The 22,237-nt window shown below is 49.0% G+C and overlaps 1 protein-coding gene across 3 annotated transcripts in view; it reads right to left on the bottom strand.

The window, feature by feature from the left end:
* The window catches only part of CDK12 (cyclin dependent kinase 12), a 31,016-nt gene extending 9,635 nt beyond the window's left edge, over nt 1-21,381 (bottom strand). For all 3 annotated transcript variants that reach the window (XM_058041601.1, XM_058041602.1, XM_058041603.1), the window contains exons 1-9: nt 20,193-21,381; nt 12,158-13,036; nt 8,890-9,066; nt 7,246-7,385; nt 6,041-6,211; nt 5,130-5,319; nt 4,717-4,773; nt 4,123-4,224; nt 2,098-2,175 (exon numbers count right to left, since the gene is read on the bottom strand). In XM_058041601.1, the coding sequence (XP_057897584.1) occupies nt 2,098-2,175; nt 4,123-4,224; nt 4,717-4,773; nt 5,130-5,319; nt 6,041-6,211; nt 7,246-7,385; nt 8,890-9,066; nt 12,158-13,036; nt 20,193-21,229 (2,831 nt within the window). In that variant the 5' untranslated portion in view covers nt 21,230-21,381. The remainder of the gene's footprint in view (nt 1-2,097; nt 2,176-4,122; nt 4,225-4,716; nt 4,774-5,129; nt 5,320-6,040; nt 6,212-7,245; nt 7,386-8,889; nt 9,067-12,157; nt 13,037-20,192) is intronic.
* Between the last annotated feature and the right edge of the window lie 856 nt (nt 21,382-22,237).

The raw sequence follows: 22,237 nt of genomic DNA, 5'->3' as shown, positions 1-22,237 counted from the left end.
AGGGTTGGAAGAGACTGCCAAGCATTGGGTCCAACCCAGCTCCAATAGCTCAACTCAATCTTGGCACTCAGTGCCACATTCAGGCTTTGTTAAACACATCCAGAGATGGTGATTCCACCATCCTCCCAGTCCCAAAATTCACAAAATTCACAGAATGACCAGGTTGGAAAAGACCTTCAAGATCATTGAGTCCAACCCAGCTCCAATACCTCAACTCAACCCTGGCACTCAGTGCCACATCCAGCCTTGTTTAAACACATCTAGGGATGGTTACTCCAATCCCAAAATTCACAGAATGACCAGGTTGGAAAAGACCTTCAAGATCATCAAATCCAACCCAGCTCCAACATCTCAACTCAACTTTGGCACTCAGTGCCACATCCAGCCTTGTTTAAACACATCTAGGGATGGTTACTCCAATCCCAAAATTCCCAGAATTCACAGAATGACCAGGTTGGAAAATACCTTGAAGATCAGTGCCACGTCCAGCCTTGTTTAAACACATCTAAGGATGGTTACTCCAATCCCAAAATTCACAGAATTCACAGAATGACCAGGTTGGAAAAGACCTTCAAGATCATCAATTCCAACCCAGCTCCAAGACCTCAACCAAACCCTGGCACCCAGTGCCAATCCAGCCTTGTTTAAACACACCCAGGGATGGTGACTCCACCACTTCCCTGGTCCCAAAATTCCCAGAATTCAGAGTCACAGGGTTGGAAAAGACCCTCAAGATCAAGTCCAACCCAGCCCCAACACCTCAACTCAGCCCTGGCACTCAGCGCCAATCCAGCCTTGTTTAAACACACCCAGGGCAGTGCCCACCTCCCTGGCAGCACATCCCAGTGCCCACTCCCTCTTTCTGTGAAGGATTTTTTCCTCATGTTCAGCCTAAACTCCCCCTGGCACAGCTGGAGGCTGTGTCCTCCTGTCCTGGTGACCACTCCAGACCTTGTGGGAATGGTGTGAGCACAAAGGACAGAACAGAATGACCAGGTTGGAAGAGACCTCCAAGATCATCAAGTCCAACCCAGATCCAAGCCCTCAACTCAACCCTGGCACCCAGTGCCAATCCAGGCTTTGTTAAACACCTGCAGGGATGGTGACTCCACCACCTCCATTCCAGAACTTTATCACCTTTCTGTCAAACACTTTTCCCTGATATCCAACCCAAATTTCCCTTGGTGCAGCTCAAGGCTGTGTGCTCTGGGTGTGTCAGTGCCTGCAGACAGAGCCCAGCCCCTTCAGGAGCTGTGCAGGGTGATGGGGGCACCCCTGAGTCTCCTTTCTCCAGGCTGAGCACCCCCAGCTCCCTCAGGGGTTCCTCACAGGGTTTGTGCTCCAGACCCCTCACCAGCCTCGTTGCTTCATCTGGACACTCTCCAGCCCCTCCTAAACTGGGGGGTTCAGAACTGGACACAGCACTTGAGGTTCAGAGCCACCAACCCCAGGGAAAACACCTTTCTAAGCACCCTGCTGCAGGAAGAACCCAGAGCTGGGCACAGCTCAGATGAGGTGTTGGAAAAGGAGGTGTCATGAAGAGGAAAATGTTGAGCTTGAGTTTATAAATCATTCAAAGCACTGACAATTTATTTTTCTTACTAAAAATTTTAAAAGCTTAATGTTTCTTACTTTAAACCTCCCAAACTCACTAGATTTTAGTATTTTTACAATGGTGAGGCTGTGGAAGAGGTTGTCTAGAGAAGCTGTGGACTTGATACCCCTGGAGGTGCCCAAGGCCAGGCTGGACAGGGCTTGGAGCATCCTGGGACAGGGGAAGGTGTCCCTGCCATGGCAGGGGTGGCACTGGGTGGGACTGAAGGTCCCTTCCACCCCAAACCATTTCAAGATTAAAACTTCCAGTGTGAGAATTAATTCAGGTTGGTCATTTTTGCACTCAGCAAACAGCAAGGTTTACTAAGGTTACATAAATCAGCAAGCACACACCTGATGTAGGTGTGGACACCTGATTATTCCCATTTTTTTATTCCTGGCCTTGTTTTCCAGGCAGGTTAAGAGAACAAGAGCTCCTCTAACTCACTGCCTGTGTGCACCAGCAGCACCTCCCCTCCCAGACATGAGTGTGCAAAGCTTTACCTGATTAATTCAAGCTGAGCCAGTTCCAGATTGGCTTGAAATATAGGCTTCTTTGTAAACAGTTCCCCGAGGATACAGCTGGAAGGAGGAAAAGCAAGAGGTCACGACAGCAAACCCTGGGGACGAGCGGCTGAACACGGCAGCGCTTGTGCCTTGCCTGAGGAGAGGGATTTGCATCAGGGCTTGTAGTGACAAAGTGACCTGTGTGTACAGAGTGCCCAGCTCTGGGCTCCTGGGAATCACCTCCTGCAAGTGGCTGCTCCTGTAGAAAGCCCCTGACACGTTAACTCTTTGCAGGAAAGGAGGAGGTGGCAGCGTGACAAGAGAAAAGAGCTCGGAGCTCTCATCTCCTCCAGGTTCAGCTTTTGTTTTGGTTTTCAACTTCCCTCTGCTGGTCCAAGCTGTCAGGGCAAGCAGAGGAGATGGATTTGTGCACACAGAGGACAGAGGCAGCACCTCTGACTCCAGCAGCCCTCAGCATCTCTCCTTCAGTCAGGAATCAGCGCCAGAAGAAGCTGGGGAATGCTGAAATGGGACCTGAGCAGCAACTGGGCCTCACAGTCAGCAATTATAATTAATTATTAGTTTTCCCAAGATGTCTTTGTGTTATAAACCCTGCTGAAGTTTAGCTGGAACATCCCAGTGGGAAGTGCACACTGTGGGGAATCCAGCCTTGGTTCTGCTGGTGAATCCTCCAGTCTTTGCTACTGAATGATTTGGAAAAATGTTCCACCTTTGTGGCTGAACTGCTCAGAGTCTTGTTCCCCAGGCTTTCTGAAACTTCCTGAAACCTGAAATATCTACTTAAAACATTTTACCTGAAAAAAAAAATAGTGGCAAACTGAAACTTAAAGAGTTTAGAGAAAAATTCTCTAAAAAAACACAATGAAGGAGTGAGCAGCACAAATGTGTCACCCATCTTGATCTCAAGGGTATATCAATATCATTTTAAATAGGGTTAAGAACAGAATTTTCACTTTCTCATTTCAAACCCAAGGAAAACCTCATTCCAGGAGTTTTTTCTAAGTGGTTTTAATGAGGAGGTACAACCCTGTCCCTCACTGTGAAATATTCCTGTCTCCTCCTAACACCCTGCAAGGATGGGACAGATCCAGCTGTGGGAACTGGCACAAATCAAGGAGGAGCTGCCATGGATTTTAAACAGTGAAAATTCAGTTTTTTACCCTTCTCATTTCAAACCCAATGAGGAAAACCTCATTCTAGGAGTTTTTCCTAAGTGGTTTTAATGAGGGGACACAACCCTTTCCCTCACAGCACTGTGAAATATTCCTGTCTCATCTCATGGATGGGACAGATCCAGCTATGGGAACTGGCACAAATCAAGGGGGAGCTGCCATGGATTTTAAATAGGGTAAAGAACAGAATTTTCACTTTCTTATTTCAAACCCAATGAGGAAAACCTCATTCCAGGACTTTTTCTTAAGTGGTTTTAATGAAGGGACACAGCCCTGTCCCTCACTGTGAAATATTCCTGTCTCCTCCTAACACCCTGCATACATTGGACAGATCCAGCTGTGGGAACTGGCACAAATCAAGGAGGAGCTGCCATGGATTTTAAACAGTGAAAATTCAGTTTTTTACCCTTCTCATTTCAAACCCAATGAGGAAAACCTCATTCTAGGAGTTTTTCTTAAGTGGTTTTAATGAAGGGACACAATCCTGTCCCTCACAGCACAGCACTGTGAAATATTCCTGTCTCATCTCATGGATGGGACAGATCCAGCTGTGGGAACTGTCACAAATCAAGGGGGAGCTGCCATGGATTTTAAATAGGGTAAAGAACAGAATTTTCCCTTTCTCATTTCAAACCCAATGAGGAAAACCTCATTCCAGGAGTTTTCCCTAAGTGGCTTTAACAACGACAGCCCAGTACTGTGAAATATTCCTGTCTCCTCCTAACACCCTGCGTGGATGGGGCAGATCCAGCTGTGGGAACTGGCCCAAATGAAGGAGCAGCTGCCCTGGGAGGGTTCAGGAGCTGGCAGCAGAGGCAGCAGGACTCACCCACAGCTCCACACATCAATGGCAGGGGTGTAACGCTCCTCCCCGAGCAGCAGTTCTGGGGGTCGGTACCACAGCGTGATGACTTTGTTGGTGTAGGGACGGCTGAAAAGCAAACAAAAAACACAAATAAAAACTCATCCCAAGAGCCACAAAAGCCTGAAAACTGCTTGATTTTACTTCCCAGCTGCACTGACACCTGTTGGTGGCAGCAGGGGGGGTTTCAAGTGTCTGCACTTCTGAGTTAGAAACAGCTGAGGGATACCATGGATTTTACAGCAATCAGGACTTGTTGTAGGTACCCAAGACTGAAAATCCCTGACCCTCAGCAGGCTGCCATCACTGAATGGTGACTGAGCTTGGAGCAAAACTCACTCCAGGGTAGGTCAAAGCAAGCAGAGAAGAAGTTTTGGCTCCTTCTGAGCTGTTCTTCTAATGACAAGTTATTAACACCAGCCAGGAGTGTATCTGTCCAACAGCTGGAGCTGGATGCTTCCACTGAAAATGATTTCTCAGGACTTCCAAGTGAGGGATTGTGTGGATAACTGAGAAGCAAGAAGCTCATCCCACCCAGATAAACCCTTTCCCTTTCCTCACCTCTCCTCCGAGCTGTAGAGTCGGGCGAGCCCAAAATCTGCAAGTTTGATCTGCCCACTGAAAGACAAAAAAACCAGTCCCTGGTTTAAATCACAGTTAAAACACAGAATTGTGGAATGCATTGAGCTGTCAGGGACCCATCAGAACACAACTCCTACTTAAATCCCAGTTAAAGGGTGAGGAAACTCCCCAATGCAGCAGAAAAGCCTCACAAAGCCACATGTGCAGGAATTACTGCTGGACATGCCAGGCTTAATTCTCCACTTCAAAGAAATACAAAGTTAAAAAAAAAAAAAAACAAAAATCCACCAATAATTCAGTGTCATCTTATCACAAACAGGACAATGCCCCAGAGAATTTTTTTAGGTGGATATTGAGACTTTTGGTTGTAATTATTGACAAGATCCTTGTACCTGTTGTTCAGCAAGATGTTGGAGCACTTGATGTCTCGATGAAGGAAATTCTTTTTGTGACAGTAATCCAGACCCTCCATTAACTGTTTCATGAAAGACTTGATATGGTCCTCTGAGAAATGTACCAAGCCAGATTCTAGCAGCCCCATTAGGTCATGGTCCATGTATTCAAACACAAGGTAAAAGGCACCTGGGAAAATAAACACAGAAATGGGTGAAAACAAAGGGAGAGACACAAAAAAGAGGAGGAATGAAAGGAGATTAAATTATTGAATGAGTCTTTATTGTGTACAATTCTGATGAAGTTGTTTTTTGTTTTTTTTTTTTTTAACAGTCCTTTGCTGTTTTGGACTTACTGGGTGTCCTTTTCCCTCAAGGGGTAAAAAAGCCCCAAAACAACAAAGCAGCCCCACCAAGCTGAGATCTGAAATTAAACAACACTCAAAACAAATTCCTCTGAAGTTCTGGCCACATTTACCTTCATCCTTTGGTTATTTTCTTACAAGAGTTTGCTGAAGGATTACCATGCATGGTTTGAACTTGTGTTTGGGTTGTTCCCTTCTCTCTCCTGCAAGAGAAGTTCCCGAACAAAAGCCAGGGGGATGCTAAAACTCTTTTTCCACAGTGACTGAGGACAAAGAACTTTTCATACTACTAGTAAGTTTGTTGCCACCAATCATTGTTAAAAGGCTTTTTTTTTAAAGCTGCTCTCCTGTGACTCTGCAGGAATTCAATCAACTCCCTCCAACTGGAACCTGTCCTTTGAGGCGAGGCCGGAGCCAGATCCAACCTCGCTGGACCCGCAGGAGAAACACAAAGAAACAAACCCACCCCAGAGCAGAGCTAACACCAAATCACGGAGCTGCATCACATCTGTGGTGAACAGAAACCACCCCAGCAGCCAGCTGTACCTTTGTCCTTCTTGAAATCCAGTGCATCTTGTTTGTCTGTGACGATCTCCTTCATGTTGACCACGCTGCGGTGGATGAGCTGCCGCAGGATTTTGATCTCGCGGATGGCCGTGATGGGGAACCCTTCCTTCTCGTTGTCCAGGCGCACCTTCTTCAGAGCCACCAGCTCACCTGCAGGCCAAGAGGGGCACAGCCTGCTCACCTGCAGCCCCAAGGGAGCTGGGAGCAGCTCCAAGCAGGGAAAATGCCCACCAAGAGACCTCCCTGCTCATTTCAGTTCAATCGCTCCTATAGGAGCTCTCACCTATAACAGAGCTGGGCTTCTCCTAGAGAAATGGATTTGTGGAGCCTTATAAATAACCCTAGATACTTTGGAGAAACAGAACTATGAAAGATGCACTGTAGTAGGAGCCACAAAGAGTAATTTTAGATGATTTGCTTTAAGATATTTGCAGTATGGTGTGGCAAAAGCTGATAAACCAAGAAACACTTATAATATATTGTAATACACTTCTACTAGGTTGTAATTTTTATTATAAAATTATAATTACTAGGTTGTAATCCACCTCTACTCCTGGACTGCAATCCACCTCTACTCCTGGACTGTCATCCACCTCTACTCCTGGACTGTCATCCACCTCTACTCCTGGACTGTCATCCACCTCTACTCCTGGACTGCAATCCACCTCTACTCCTGGACTGCAATCCACCTCTACTCCTGGACTGCAATCCACCTCTACTATACTGTAATACACTTCTACTATACTGTAATTAAGAAATATCTGGCTTCTGATTGTGATGGTGTGAATCATAACGTGTGACTGAAAATAGAATAAAAGTTTTTAAAACACCTCTCAGTTGCTCCATCTCTGGGTCAGAAAATCCAACATTGCTCCGCCACAAAGGGGGAACAAAGTTTACACTAGAATTTCCCAATAAAATCTGACAATTTAAAAAGCACTGGTTCAGCTGGCACCTGTGGGCACCACAATCATCTGCCCAGACATCAAACCACACCCCAGAGCAGAGCAGGAACCTGGGCACTAAACTCAACATTCCAGAGCTGCTGCTCTCCTGCCCCTTTTGGAAAACGCTCAATGGAAAAGCCACTCTTGGCCCAGCAGGAATTTCTCCCTGTGGAGCAGCCCTGCAGGGAGCTGAGCACAAACCCAGAGTGGGTTTAGTTTAGCTGGAGCCATGCTCACCTGTGTCCTTGTCCTTGGCTTTGTAGACCTGCCCGTAGGTGCCCTCTCCGATGATGCCGATGATGTCGAACTTGTCCACGCAGCGCTTGCCCCAGTCGCTCTCCGTCTGCCTCCTCTCCCCATAGCGAGGACAACAGATTCTGCAGGGGGGGAAGAGCTCTGTGAGACACCCGAGGGCTCCAGCTCAGTGCTATCCCACCAAAAAACACCTGCTTGATTGGGTTATTCCCTAAAATATAAGAGCAAACCTCAGGCATGTTGGTGTCACGCTCCCAGAACTGTAATTTTTATTTTAATGGATTTTTGGTGTATAACCCCAACTATACCCAATCCAAAAATATTATCCTGGAGGGCTCCAGCTCAGTGCCATCCCACCAAAAAACATCTGCTTGATCCAATACAGAAATATTATCCTGGAGGGCTCCAGCTCAGTGCCACCCCACCAAAAAACACCTGCTTGATTGGGTTAATCCATAAAATATAACAGCAAAGCTCAGGCATGTTGGCATCGCATTCCTAAAATTGGAATTTTCATTTTAATGGATTTTTGGTGTATAAGCCCAACTACACCCAATACAGAAATATTATCCTGGAGGGCTCCAGCTCAGTGCCATCCCACCAAAAAATCACTTGCTTGATTGGGTTAATCCATAAAACACAACAGCAAAGCTCAGGCACATTGGCATTGCACTCCCAGAATTGGAATTTTTATTTTAATGGATTTTTGGTGTATAACCCCAACTACACCCAATACAGAAATATTATCCTGGAGGGCTCCAGCTCAGTGCCACCCCACCAAAAAACACCTGCTTGATTGGGTTAATACATAAAACACAACAGCAAAGCTCAGGCATGTTGGTGTTGCACTCCCAGAATTGGAGTTTTTATTTTAATGGATTTTTGGTGTATAATCCCAACTACACCCAATCCAGAATTATCCTGGAGGGCATTATCACACTACAGCAGGGCAAAAATGAATATCTGGGATATTTTGCAGGATGCTGGATGTTTGGTTGTTATTTAAAACACTCTGTATAAAACATCAGGGCATTTTGCTCCCTCAATAACTGATTACATTTGTGATCAGGGCAAGTTCTCTATGCCTTGAATGTGGAACTGTGGAATGGTTTGGGTTGGAAGGGACATGAAATATGATCCAGTCATGGGCAGGGACACTTTTCACCATCCAAGGGTGCTCCAAGCCCTGGCCTTGGACAATTCCAGGGATCCAGGAGCAGCCACAGCTCCTCTGGACACCAGTGAAAAATCCAAATTTCCCATTTGGAACAACCAACTTGTGAAAGCAACAAGAGTTTTTATACAGAAATGCTCACCCAGAGGTTTCTTCTGGCTAAATCAAAGAGAAAAGAGCTTTTGGGGTAGATGTGGCTGAAGATTTGGATGTGAACTTCTACCATTAATTCTCAAATAAATGGGACAAGCTGCATTTATCTGAGGGCTCAAACGTGAAACAACCCACAGGAAACAGAATAATTCAGAAACAGGAACTTGTTTTTTCACTTCCCTCAATCAAAACCTCTCAAATCCGTCAAGGAGACTCGAAACTCAAAAAGGATTAAAACTCCAAAAAGATGAAATAAAAACAAAAATAATAAAAAAAAAAAATCAGAAGTCAAGCCTTACTTTGGTCTCTTTTTGAAGGGTTGCTGAGGTGGTGTGGCTGCCTTTGGTTCTGGGGAGTCAGGAGGAGAGGGGTCCCCCCCAGGGAGCTCTGGGGGGAGCGGGAGGTCCGTGAGTAAGTGTCGTGGTCTCTGCTCTCTGTCCTTCTTCACAGGTTTTGGAGGAAGAATCTCTTTTGGACTAAACTCCGAAAAGTTAATACGACACAAAAGTCAGACTCAACAAACAAACAAAGAAACAGAAAGAAGCTACTGCAGGATAACAGCTCTGGTTGGTATTGTGAGGTTAAAGTGTCAAAATCAGCACGTCAAAATGTAAAATAAACCAGCTTCAATTTACAATGTTAACACACCAGGAGAGAAAAGTGTCAGGGTGGAACACATCATGAACTGAACACACAGGTCTGCACTAGAACTTGCTCAATTTGCACAAATCAGTACCAGGAATTCAGAATTTCCTGTGTTAGCTCAGGGGATCAGCCAGCACCCATTTCTGACCTTTACTTCCTCTATTTTCTCCATTTATCACCATCAATTAACTGCTTGACTTGGTGAGGACCACTATAAACACAGAGCCAAACCTTCCTCCATGAGAAACTTTTAACCTTTTAGCAAGGACTGAAATGTGGCTTTAACTCCCAAATGCTGCAAGTTGATTTTTAAAATCCAATTATCAGGAGTTTGGTTTAGACTGGCAGGAGCAGAACCTGCTTTCTCCTTCATTTGAGGAGAATTCCTGGGTTTGAGCAGTCACAAATTCTCCATGCAAATCTCTGTTTCACCAGGAAAAGGAGAAAATTCAGAGATCCAAAGAGCCTTCCCAGGTCTGTTTTTAGGGCAGGGAGCAGATCTGGTGTTTGAACCACCAGGTCTAACACTTGAGAATAAATGAGCTGATGGAAGTAGGTCGTTTTCCCAATTATTTTATTAGACACTGCCTAATAACCTGCACAAGAATCTCTTGTGAAATCTGCTTAAGGAAGGAGGAAGATAAAAAACCACCAGAAATGGGAGAGGTAGATGGGCTGAAAACTCCCTTCATTGATAGCAAAATCCTTAAAAGCAGAATAATCATGTTCAAATATCCACAGAGAATTGTTAAGGCTGGAGAAGATCAAGTCCAACCATGAACAGTCACAATCACCACTAAACCACAAAAAAACTCTGCTTTTGTCCAGAATTAAAAACAACTTTTTTGTAAGACCATGATGGGAAGGGTGAAGGTGTGTCTGGAGAGTGAACCTGCAGTGCCCAGGTTCCAAATTACCAATTACCACTTCTCAATTACCAAAAAAATTCCCATTTTCTTGCTTTTTTATCTGTTCACTTCTCTTATTTGCATACCAGCACTTGGTTCCTCTAAGCTCAGTTCCCCCAGGACACCTGGGTTGGTCACCAGGGGGAGAAAACCAAACAGAGCCTTCAGAGCTGCCCAAGTAGAGAAAAAAAAACCAAGGATAAACACCAAGAACACAACAAAAGCTCCTTGGAGCTCCTTGCCTCTGAACCAGCAGGGACGGAACCCCAAAACCAGCAGGGATTTCAGCAGCCAGGTGAGTTCTGTGTTCCAAAGAAGCTGCACAAGCTCTGCATCAAATCAGGACTAAATCTGTACCAATTCCTCCTTTCCTGGTGAACCAAACCTAAAAGGTAATTCTGGAGAGGTTAAAGAGTCTCCACCTCAAAAAATTCTGTCCCTTGGGCACTGCAAAACTCAATTTTCAACCCTGGATTTGCCACTGAGCTTGGAGCTGGAACATTCCCCAGGCTCAGCAAAGACAAAAGTCCAGCTCAAAGAGTTTTGCTCATAGAAATGAAGGTCATTGGTGAAGGGTGAGATTCTGCACAGTCAGGGCCACATGGAACTGCCAGCAAAACAAGTGGGATTTCCCATCCTTTTATTGGGAAAAAAGTCACACAGAGGCATTTACTGAGCCCCAGCCCTGAGGTCAGGGATAAAACACTTTTACAGAGCTAAGTCACACCTGGGTGGTAAAAAACCTCAGAGTTTTAAGTGTGAGGGGTTGAAAAAAATAAAATAGAAATTTGCAGACAACTTGTGGGATTGGAAATGAGGGGAAATCAGCAGGAAGCTCAAAGCTCCTGCTCAGCACAGAATTTTAAAAATCATTAATATTTACTGAACATCATCACACAGGGAGGGCAACAAACACAGCCCAGCCTCACTTTTGGGTTGGAGGCAATGGGAACATTGCCCTGCTTATCAATACCAGAATCATCCATGAGAATAAATCCAATTATTCAGAGTATGTAACACTTCACCACAGGGTGATTGCATTGGGTCAGGACTGTGGGATAGCACACTGGTCACTGAAAATGTGCTTTACTCCCCAGTCCCAGTACATCTTTAGTGATGGGAGGATAGAGGAGGTTTTAGGAATTACAAGCTAAGCAGATCAAATAAAAAAAATATATCACTGATGATATTAATGGCACTGCAACACACGAACAGCTAGAAAAGGAGAGAAAAAACAACTATTTGGGTTTTTTTTTTGCCTTTTCCACTCCATTCTGGATATTCTGCTCCTTTCTTCCCAGCAAAAGAAACCCCCTGAGTGGGGTTTGCAGATAAATTCATCACAGAAGCCACAGCCAACCCCAGCCCAGCCAGAGGTGCAATCACAGGACAGAGCCAAGGCTGCATGTTTGGATCAGAAATAATCAGGAAATAAAGTTAAAGCAGGTGCAGTTTCACTCATTTTTAAACTTTTCAAAAAAAACCATACCTACTTCTCAAGCAATAAACTGCTTGCATCAATTACTCAAGAATTAAGACAACACTCAAGTTAAACCAATGGTGGTTTTACACATGGGCATGGCCTGTGAATCTGGGACAGAAAAAGCTCTGCTTTGTGTATGTGTTACGGATTTTTTAGCTTTTTCCTGTTCCTTGAGTACAAGTTTCTAAAGAATTAAACAAATAAAAAAAAGGAATTTTCAAGTAAGTGTGCAAGAGAGAGGCAAATCCCCAGCTCCCTGTAAGAACCATGAGCAAGGAGTGATGTGAAACCTTTACCAAACAGCAGCCAAACCTCTTGTTTCCCACAGAGATAAAGAGACAACAACCTGCAGGAGACCACAAAACCTGGGATAACTCCTTCAAACCAACACCACAGTTACACTCTGCAGGATACGCTCAAAACTGTAAAACCAACCCAAAAAAAAAAAAAAAACCCAAAAACCTTTTTTATGTAAGGCTTTGCTGTTAAATTCTGTTAAACTCTAAAGGGGATGCTCTGATGTGACCTTACCTATCCAAGTCATCTTCCCCAACTAAAATAGGGGGGAGCGGAAGCGGAGGCAGGGTGGAAGTTTTCAGGTGTGGGATAGCAGCCGTCACAGACACTTGGGTTTTTGGAGCCACCTGCACAGAGGACTGGGAGTTCACCTGAGAGGATAAAGTAGACGTCCTTGGGTGGGAGGAAGATGGCAAAGACGTTGGGGCTGGAGGAGGAGGGGCCTGCACAGGAGTCACCGGAGGAAGAGGAGGGACAGCGGGTGATGGAGGCAGCGGCGGCAGCGGCGGCGTGGGAGGCGGAGGGGTGGTGGTGGGCAGAGGGGGAGGAGGGGATTTGATGGCGGGGAGGGGAGGTGGAATCTCCTTCTCTGCTGTTTCTGTCTCCTTTGGAGATACCAGCTCCTCTGCCACTGCTGCAGGCTTCGTGTCCTTTGTTCCCGTGGGTTTGGAATCCCTCAGTGGAACCGGGTGTTTCCTCTCCGAGTTCTCCTCTGCCTTGGATTTCGTCGTTGTCTCCGCAGGGGCTTTGGGCTCTGCGTTGGTGTACAGCGAATGAACCGAGTCTGTGTCGGGAGCTTTCTCAGCTTTAACAGTTTTGGTGACCTTTTTAGCCTCTGTCCCAGCCTCCTTCAGCTCAGCCAAGCTGTTCTCCTTCCTAGCCAGGAAAACAGGGGAGCCTTTTGCATCCTTGCCATCCACCTTGGCTGCAGCTGCTGCAGCGGCCGCTCTCTCCTTCTTCTTCCTGCTGAGCTCTGCTCCCAGGCTGGAGTTGAGTGGGAGCCTGCTGGGGGAGATGCTGGAATGGCGACTGCGGGAGCCAGACCTCTGCTTCTTGCTGTGAGATGAGTGCCTGGAGTAGCCGGGGCTGCGGCTCCGGGATTTCACCGATTTCCTGCGGAGAGAAAGGAAAACGGAGCTTCTCTCACCCTCTGAGCTGCTCACCGACAGCTGGGTGTGCTGCTGGTCAGCTCAGAGAGGCCACAACAACTGTCAGGAGAGGCTGGAGCTACTGGAAGGAGTTTTTGAGTCAATCAGAAGCAGCTGCAGCTCCTGGAAGAGTTTTTGAGTCAATCAGGAGCAGTTTTATACCATCAGCACCCACCCTCCCTGTGCAGGACCCACTGTCCAAAGCTGGACAATCCCAAGGGAGAGATCACAGCTCACACACCCAACAGAGACTCTTGAAACATTCCAAGATTATTTAGGAATATTTCATAGGAATTATGTGTAACTTTAAAGGAAATAATGGATAAAACACCACTGCCCTCATGGGAATGCTGCCTCAGGGAATCGGGCACCTCAAATGCTCCTTTCACCCTCTGAGTGTGGTGTTGGTCAGCTCAGTGAGGACACAACATCTGTGAGGAGAAGCTGGAAGGAGTTTTTGAGTCAATCAGGAGCAGCTGCAGCTCCTGGAAGGAGTTTTTGAGTCAATCAGGAGCAGTTTTATACCATCAGCACCCACCCTCCCTGCGCCAGACCCACCATGAGGGAAGGATCAAAGCTGGACAACCCCAAGGGAAAGAGGAGATCACAGCTCACACACCCAACAGAGACTCTTGGAACATTCCAAGATTATTCAGGAATATTTCATAGGAATTATGTGCAACTTTAAAGAAATCACGGATAAAACACCACTGCCCTCATGGGAATGCTGCCTCAGGAAATCAGGCACCTCAAATGCTCCTTTCAGCCTCTGAGCTGCTCACCAACAGCTGAGTGTGCTGTTGGTCAGCTCAGAGAGGACACAATACCTGTGTGGAGAAGCTGGAGCTCCTGGAAGGAGTTTTTGAGTCAATCAGGAGCAGTTTTGTACCATCAGCACCCACCCTCCCTGCGCCAGACTCACTGTCAAGCCCCAAGAGAAAGAGCTCACACACCCAACAGAGACTCTGGGAATATCCGAAGAACATTTAGGAATATTTCACAGCAATCATGTGCAACTTTAAAGGAAATCACGGATAAAACACCACTGCCATCATGGGAATGCTGCCTCAGGAGTTTGGGCAGGAGGAAAGAGTTTTTGAGTCGATCAGGAGCAGTTTTGTACCATCAGCACCCACCCACCCTGTGCCAGACCCACCATGAGGGAAGGATCAAAGCTGGACAACCCCAAGGGAAAGAGGAGATCACAGCTCACACACCCAACAGAGACTCTTGGAACATTCCAAGATTATTCAGGAATATTGCACAGGAATTATGTGTAACTTTAAAGGAAATAATGGATAAAACACCACTGCCCTCATGGGAATGCTGCCTCAGGAAATCAGGCACCTCAAATGCTCCTTTCACCCTCTAAGCTGCTCACCAACAGCTGAGTGTGCTGTTGGTCAGCTCAGAGAGGCCACAACAACTGTCAGGAGAAGCTGGAAGGAGTTTTTGAGTCAATCAGAAGCTGGAGCCACTGGAAGGAGTTTTTGAGTCAATCAGGAGCAGTTTTGTACCATCAGCACCCACCCTTCCTGTGCCAGACCCACCATGAGGGAAGGATCAAAGCTGGACAACCCCAAGGGAGAGAGGAGATCACAGCTCACACACTCAACAGAGACTCTTGAAACACTCCAAGAATATTTAGGAATATTTCATAGGAATTATGTGTAACTTTAAAGGAAATAATGGATAAAACACCACTGTCATCATTGGAATGCCGCCTCAGGAAATCGGGCACCTCAAATGCTCCTTTCACCCCTCTGGTTCTTTTGCTGCTATCAGAACTCAAATTTGCATAATGTGATTTGGAAGAAGGAAAAATAAACCCCAGGAATTTAAACTCTATTGGTCAAGGTCTTCCTGTACAAAGAATGGGCTCTAAATGAGGTGTGTGTGCAGAAATAATCAGAGAAAATCTGTGCTGGGAGAGAAGCAAGGCAGGGAACACCTCACACCATCAGGGCTCTCCCCACTGAGGGGAAACTGATGGCAAACCAGATAAACACTAAAATGGAAGTGGAAACTGGAATTTCCAGTGCTTATATCAAATTCCTGATAAGCCAGAACTGTTTCCTCCACCCCAGGAGGAACAAGGATTGGGCAGGGTGAGGCAGGAGGCTTGAATGCTGTGGTGGGCTCTGATGCCAACAGGACAACCAAAAATTCTGAGTTCAAATACTGAATAACAGACACAGCACTCCACTTAGGACACATCTAACTTGGAAAACACAAAATTCTCCCAAAACAGTCCCACAGCAGTTATAAAACACATTTAACAGCAGCAGTTCAAACACAGGTGACACTGGCTCCATACCCAGAACATAATTAACAACACCAATTAGTTTCATCCCCAGACAATAAACATTTGGAAAATAAACTTGCAGCAGTGAGACAACAGGAAATTCCTGTCCCAACAGCAGCAGCACCTTGCAGGAGGGGCAGCTGTGAGTGTGGGAGGTGAAGGGGATCAGAATTCCTCTCTCCCACCTGCAAGCACAAGCCCAAGGCTGGTGCTGAACAGCAGGGCTGTAGGGGAGTCCTTACCTTTAAATTTGCAATAAATATAAATATACAACCAGAAGGAGAGAAAAGCAGGGTCTGCAGTCCCACAGGGGTTTCCCTCCTCTTTTCCCAAGGTTTCTGCTCAGGGACTGACAGTCTGGGCTGCTTTTGTCTGGCACCATGAGCAGTCACCTTTCCAGCAGCTCCAAAACATTTGCAGGTTATGGAAAACATTCCTAAGGAATCCTGTAGGATGTCACTGACTGCAAGCACAAAGTTTTGGGGTTACCATTCCCTGCTGCAATTCATGCAGGATGGATTCAAGATGCTGCAGTGCCCCTTTTTCTGCTCCTTGTATTCCATCCTGCCCCATGAGAACCCCCAAGAGCTCAAATCCATGGAATCATGGAAGGGTTTGGGTTGGAAGAACCTCAAAGCTCATCCAGTGGGGCAGGGGCAGCTTCCACCGTCCCAGGGTGCTCCCACAGCCTGGCACTGGGCACTGCCAGGGATGCAGGAGCTTCTCTGGGAACCTGTGCCACAGAACCTCCTCACCCTCACCAGAATTAACCCAGCTGGGTGCACAGCAATCGAACCAGATCAACTCACCAGATCCAAAATAAACATCTCCAAAAGTCCAATTTTACCTTTTTTTATGGTGCCAATTTACAAACAGCCACCAGGGGCACCAGCCTGGAGCAGGAGAGGTGAGGGTGGGGAAGTCTGGAATGCTCAGAACCTCTCACAGAAGCAGCTGGAATGACTCCCTGACCTTCCAGCAGCAAACATCCACACTCCAGGAACAAATCCATCCATTCCCTCCCATTCCTCTTCACCCCTCACCTTTTCCTCTTCACTAACAGGAATTCCCTCCAGTTACCACACAAATAATTGCTGTTTCAAGATGCTTTGTGAGACCTGAAAAAGGCTCCACATGCAGCAAACCTCACCTCCCATCCTCAGAGCATCAGCAGCCCCCAAAATTCCAGCCCAGCACCTGCTGAGGGGCCTTTGATCACTGCAGATCTCAAAAAAAATAAACAGGCAATAAAGTGCAGAAGATGCACAGGCAGGTTTTGCTTCAGGAAGAAAATAATTTCCATCCTCTGGAATTATTTTTTTTTGTAACTTTTACCCCTTTCTCCTTTAATTTGTGAAGCCTTGGTGTCACATTGCACACCTAGCTTGCTTTGTCAAGGTTACCCAGGATGGATGAGGGGCAATTCAGCCTCACATTCCTTCCTCCTTGTTTTGGGATTAAAACCCACCCTGCTGGAAAACAGAAATAAAAGATACCAACCATAACAGCTGCGAATTAAAGAAAGGATGGCTTCATCTAAAAATCCAAATTAAAAAGGACTATGAAATTTATTTAATCACACAATCAGAAGATTGGGATGAGGGGAATGCCAGAACCTTCCATGCTGAGATGGCCAAGGTTAACATCCACATAATTCCATATCATCCACTCAAAACCACCTACAAATATTTCAATATTTAACTGCTCTAAACAACACAGAGTTAAGGAAAAAGCAGAAAACACTACCTGGGAAGCCTGACTGCTCCAATTTCTCAGCTTTAATTCTTATTTTTGACCAGCATGTGCACACAGCAAGCTGAGGGGCTCTGGAATTCCATCCCCTTGTTTAAGCTGCAGTTGCCACACAGAATGGCAAAGCACATCTGTTATTTTCCCCACTGACCAAACCATCCTGGTGGGGAAGTGAGTTGTTTGAGTTGTTTTCCACAGCCCCTGGAAATGCAAACAGCTCTGGATTTTCTCCAATCAGCACAGCACATGGGTGCAAGCTCCCTAATGATGTGTTTTGGACACGGAGATGAAAGGAAAACACTAAAAATAAAAACCAACCCAATATTGTCAGGCAGTGGAAATAATGGAGTGTCCCAGAAAAGCCTGAGGAACACAAGCTGTGCTCAGGTGTTCCCTGCCTGAGTGTGCCAGTTAAAGAGGTATTTTCTCCCAAAAAAAGAAAAAAAAAAGAGGTTTTCTCTCTTCCTGCCCCTCCACAGGAGGGATCAAAGTCAGCTGCCTCCTTTCACACTCATCTGCAGCACATCAAGGTGAGGAAGGCTCTGCTCATCCTCTTCCTCAGGTGAGCCCTGAGCCCCCCCTGAACACACCTGACCAAGAATTTCCCCCTTTCAGTCTCACCTCACAGCCTGGCAGCTCCACAAAGCAAAATTCACACAAGAATCACAACCTAAACTTCACCTGACACATGGGAAACGGGTGAAATTCCCTCTACAGCCACTGCAGGTGTTTTCCAAAGGGAATGGAACACCTCACACAGTCACAGAGTTATCTGCCCAGGAAAGAGAGAGGAGTAAGTAAACAGTGAGTAACCTTTGGAACTCATCTGGTTTGGGGTCCTGCATTTAGTCAAGAATCAAAAATATCCTTAGAAAACAGCTCTGGAAGTTGAAGGAAGCAGCACAAAGTGCTCCCGAGTTGCTGCCATAAATCAGGGAAATGGAACTTTCAGCTGATGGATTTCTCACCTTAGAAGCTGCCAGCCACTCACACAGAGAGGTTCTGCTGGGAAGAAAACTCCAAAACTCTCAGGAAAGCTCTGATGTTGCTTCTCCCTGCTCAGGGCTGGCCACTGGCCCAGTGCCACAGCTCAGAGCTGCACCACTCACTCCTCAAAGGTCAGTGAGTGATGTGTCAGAGCAGCACCACCAGGCAAAAAGGATTGAAGGGAAGGAGGAGAAACCCACCCAGGCCTAGCCCTGAGAAGCTCCCAGGTGTACACAGAGAAAACAGGCCAGAGGAGGAGCAGCCTGCAGATTTGCACTGTAAAATCACAGTGGGACACAGAGATTTTATGTCAGAAAGCAATACAGAAATGCCAGCAAGGACAAAGGCAAGTTCTCCATGGCAGACAGAACTCCTCAAGTTCAAGGTTGTGGTAACAAAAAACCAAATTCCAACAGGCCTGGGTGCTTTGGGAAGTGCTGAGCTGGAGGATGCAGCACAGCATTCCTATGGCCATTGCATTCCAGGTCACATCTGAATTGCCATGGAGCTCCAAGCAAAGCTCCACAGCAGCCATGGAGACAGCTGGAAACTCACTGAATGCAAGCCAGGGCTAAGGGAAAGAAAAGATCAACGTTAGGCTGTGTCACAGGGTGATTAATGAACACCTGAAATAAAACACACACAGCTACCTTGAAAGAATTGTTTCCTTCTGGAGAAAAGTTGGGGAAAAGAGAGATAATTAGAGGTAAGCCAAAATCCAGCTGGTTGCTCCTCATCTTTCCAGACTGCCCAGATTTCAGAAGGGAAGGGAAGAAAGGAAAGTTTAGGCTGAGAGATGGAGTTTGCACGTGGTTGTTGCTAATCCAAGGGGAAAGAAAAGACAAAACATTTCAGAAAGAGCAAAATCCACCCCCAAAGGAGCCCTCCTGAAAAGCAAGATCACGTTCCCACATGCAGCAAAGAGATAAAGGTGAAAACTTTCCCCATAGCTGAACTTCCCAACCCTGGACAACTCCAGGGATGGAGCATCCACAACCGTGCCAGGCTCTCAGCACCCTCACAGGAATGAATTTTTTCTTAATTTAGTGAGAACCAGGTGAAAACTTTCCCCATGGCTGAACTTCCCAACCTTGAACAACTCCAGGGATGGAGCATCCACAACTGTGCCAGGCCCTCATCACCTCACAGGGAAGAATTTTTTCCTAATTTTAGTGAGAACGAGGTGAAAACATCCCCCATGGCTGAGCTTCCCACCAGGTAAGCACCTTAAATCCTGCTCAGGGAGCCTCCCCATGCAGGGGTCACTCCAGAGTGACTCAGAATTAATCCCAGAGCTGCCCCAGCCTCCCTCCCAACATGGACGCTGCCTCCTGCCACACACTGAGGCGTTTCCCAAAGTGTCAGCTCCACTTCCAAGGGAATTGTCAGGGCCCCGAGCACAGCAACTGCACACAGATCAGTCCAGAGGCAAACTGGGCACCAGTGGGGAGGAAAGGAACCACAGAATTGTGGAATGGTTTGGGTTGGAAAGGTCCTCAACACCATTCACTATCCCAGCTTGCTCCAAGCTCTGTCCAACCTTGGATAACTGTGCCAGGCCCTCATCACCTCACAGGGAAGGATTTTTTCCTAATTTTAGTGAGAACCAGGTGAAAACATCCCCCATGGCTGAACTTCCCAACCCTGGACAACTCCAGGGATGGAGCATCCACAACTGTGCCAGGCCCTCATCACCTCACAGGGAAGGATTTTTTCTTAATTTAGTGAGAACCAGGTGAAAACTTTCCCCATGGCTGAGCTTCCCAACCTTGAACAACTCCAGGGACGAGGCATCACAACTTCCCCGGGCAACTACAGCAGGCTCTCAGCACCCTCACAGGGATGAATTTTTTCTTAATTTAGTGAGAACCAGGTGAAGACATCCGCCATGGCCGAGCTTCCCACCTTAAATCCTGCTCAGGGAGCCTCCCCATGCAGGAGCCACTCCAGAGGTGGCTGGAATTAATCCCAGAGCTAACACAGATCTATCCCACCTAAACCCACTCCCCCTTTATGCCACCACTCCAAACCCCCCTAACCATCCTCCCGGCTCCACCGCAGCTCCCAGCACACGCACCTGGCGATGGGGCTCCGGCTCACGGAGCGCTTGGAGGCGAAGGGGCTGCTGGAGCGGCGGCGGCCGTAGGGGCTCGGGGATCTCCCGCTGTACGAGCCGCTGCCCCGCTCGTAGCTGGACGAGCGCCTCCGGCCGTAGGGGCTCACGGATCGCTGCCGCCGGCTGTAGGGGCTGGGCGAGCGGGCGTTCTGGTAAGCCACGGGCTCCTTGTAGGGTGGGCTGAGGGATTGGCGGCGTGAGGAGCCGCCGGGGCTCTTCCTGTAGGGGTCGTAGGTGCTGGAGGTGTGCGAGCGGGGCGGGCTGAGGTCGTACTCCTGCACGTAGGAGGCTCCCGAGGGGCTGTCGTCCAGTTTGGGGCTGTCCGACCATTTCCTGTGAGGGCTCCTGGATTTCCTCTTGGGGCTGTCGATGGTTTTGTAACTTTTGGGAGCGTCCCTTTTGCGATGGCTTTTGCTGCGCTCTTTGTGGCTGGATTTGAGCTCCCGCTCCTTCCTGGATTTCTCCTTGTGCGCCTTGGCCGAGCGCGATTCCTTGGTGCTGCTCTTGGACGAGGAGAGAGCCTTGGGGTGCTCGTCGCTCTCCAGGAGCCTCTTGGAGGATCCCGAGATCCTCTCCTTGGCGGACCTGCTGGAAGCATCCAGGCTCTTTTCCAGCTTCCTGTCCTTCTCCGCCTGTTTGCTCTTCATCAGCTCGCGGAGCCGCTTGTGCTGGTGGTGCCGGTGCTTCTGGGCCCTCTCGCTCCTCTCCGCCCTCCTCTCCTCGTTGTCCCTCCTGTCCAGCTTGAGGGCCACATCGTCCGAGAAGGTGTCCGAGTCCGAGCTGATGTCATCGTACTCCACCAGCGGCTTGATCACCGCTCCCAGGGGCGCCGCCGCTTCCTGGGCCGCCAGCGGGGACTCCTTGGAGTGCCTGGACTTGTGCCTCTTGTGCCTGGAGCCCGCCCGGTGCCTCTCCTTGCTGTTGGAGCTCCCGCTGCCCGGCTGCGAGGCCCCCCCGCTGCCGTCCTTCTTGCCCCCATGTCTCTCCGGATTTGGCATTCCTCCCCCGCTGCGCTCGGGAACGGCGAGGGGGGGACTCCGCGCAAGCCCCGAACTTCAAACTCCCTCCGCGCCCGCCCCTCGCACCATCCACGCCGGCCTCGGGGCTCCCGCCTACATGGGGAGCGGGGCGCGAGGCCCCGGAGGAGGCGGCAGGGACGGGGAGGGGAGGGGGGAAGGTGCCGGGAGGGGAGGGGGAAGCGCCGCGGCCTCACCGCCTCATCCGAGGGGCCCAGGCCCGGCGGGCAGCGCGGCCGCGGGGGCGCCCCGGGAAGGCGGGGCCCGGGCCCGGAGCGCTGCCCGCGGCCTCAGCGGCGGTGGCGGGGCCTGGGCGCGGAGGATCCCCGGCCGAAGGGGCCCCGGAGCCGCCGCCGCCCCCGGCCCGGCCCCCGCGCTCTGCCCGAACCGGAGCGGCGCCGTCCGGGGGCACCGCCAACTCTCGCGAGACCCGCCCGCAACTCTCGCGATAACAACGCCGCCGCCGCCACCCCTCCCTGGGCTCCGGCGCGAGTCCTCCTCGTCCGCGAGACCTCTCGGAGATGGGCGGGGCCGCGCGCTCGTCCTCTCGCGAGAGCCGCGAAATCGCGCAGCTGGCGGCGCCTTCCCGGCCAACTTTATTGGGGCGCGGGGCGGGGACAGCGCCCCCTAGCGCCCGGCCCGCAACAAAGCTCCATGGCGGCGTCGCCGCCGCCTCGGCCTCCCGCCGCTCTCCCGCTCCGCCGCGCTGCGCTCTAAAGCCGCCGGCGGGTCGCTGTGGAGCCTGCCCCGGCGCACCGCCGGCTAACGGGCGGTTAATGCTCCGTTAGGGCTGCACAGCGGCCGCCGCCGCGCTTCCAGCAGGCTGAGGGGGCGGGGCGTGCTGGCCCCCGAGCCACGCCCTCCCCTGCGGGCGCGGCGAAGTCTCGCGAGAGCGCGGGAGCGCGGCCGCGGGCGCAGCGATGGCGGCGGCCGCTGCCGTGTGAGGGCGAGGGCGGCCCGGCCCGGCCCGGCCGCCGCCCCCGCTCCCCG

This window comes from Melospiza georgiana, chromosome 28 (assembly GCF_028018845.1).
Source record: "Melospiza georgiana isolate bMelGeo1 chromosome 28, bMelGeo1.pri, whole genome shotgun sequence".
In the NCBI taxonomy this organism is placed as follows: Eukaryota; Metazoa; Chordata; class Aves; order Passeriformes; family Passerellidae; genus Melospiza; species Melospiza georgiana.
Note: the sequence above shows the minus strand (reverse complement) of the source record. Positions and strands in the feature narration are given on the sequence as shown.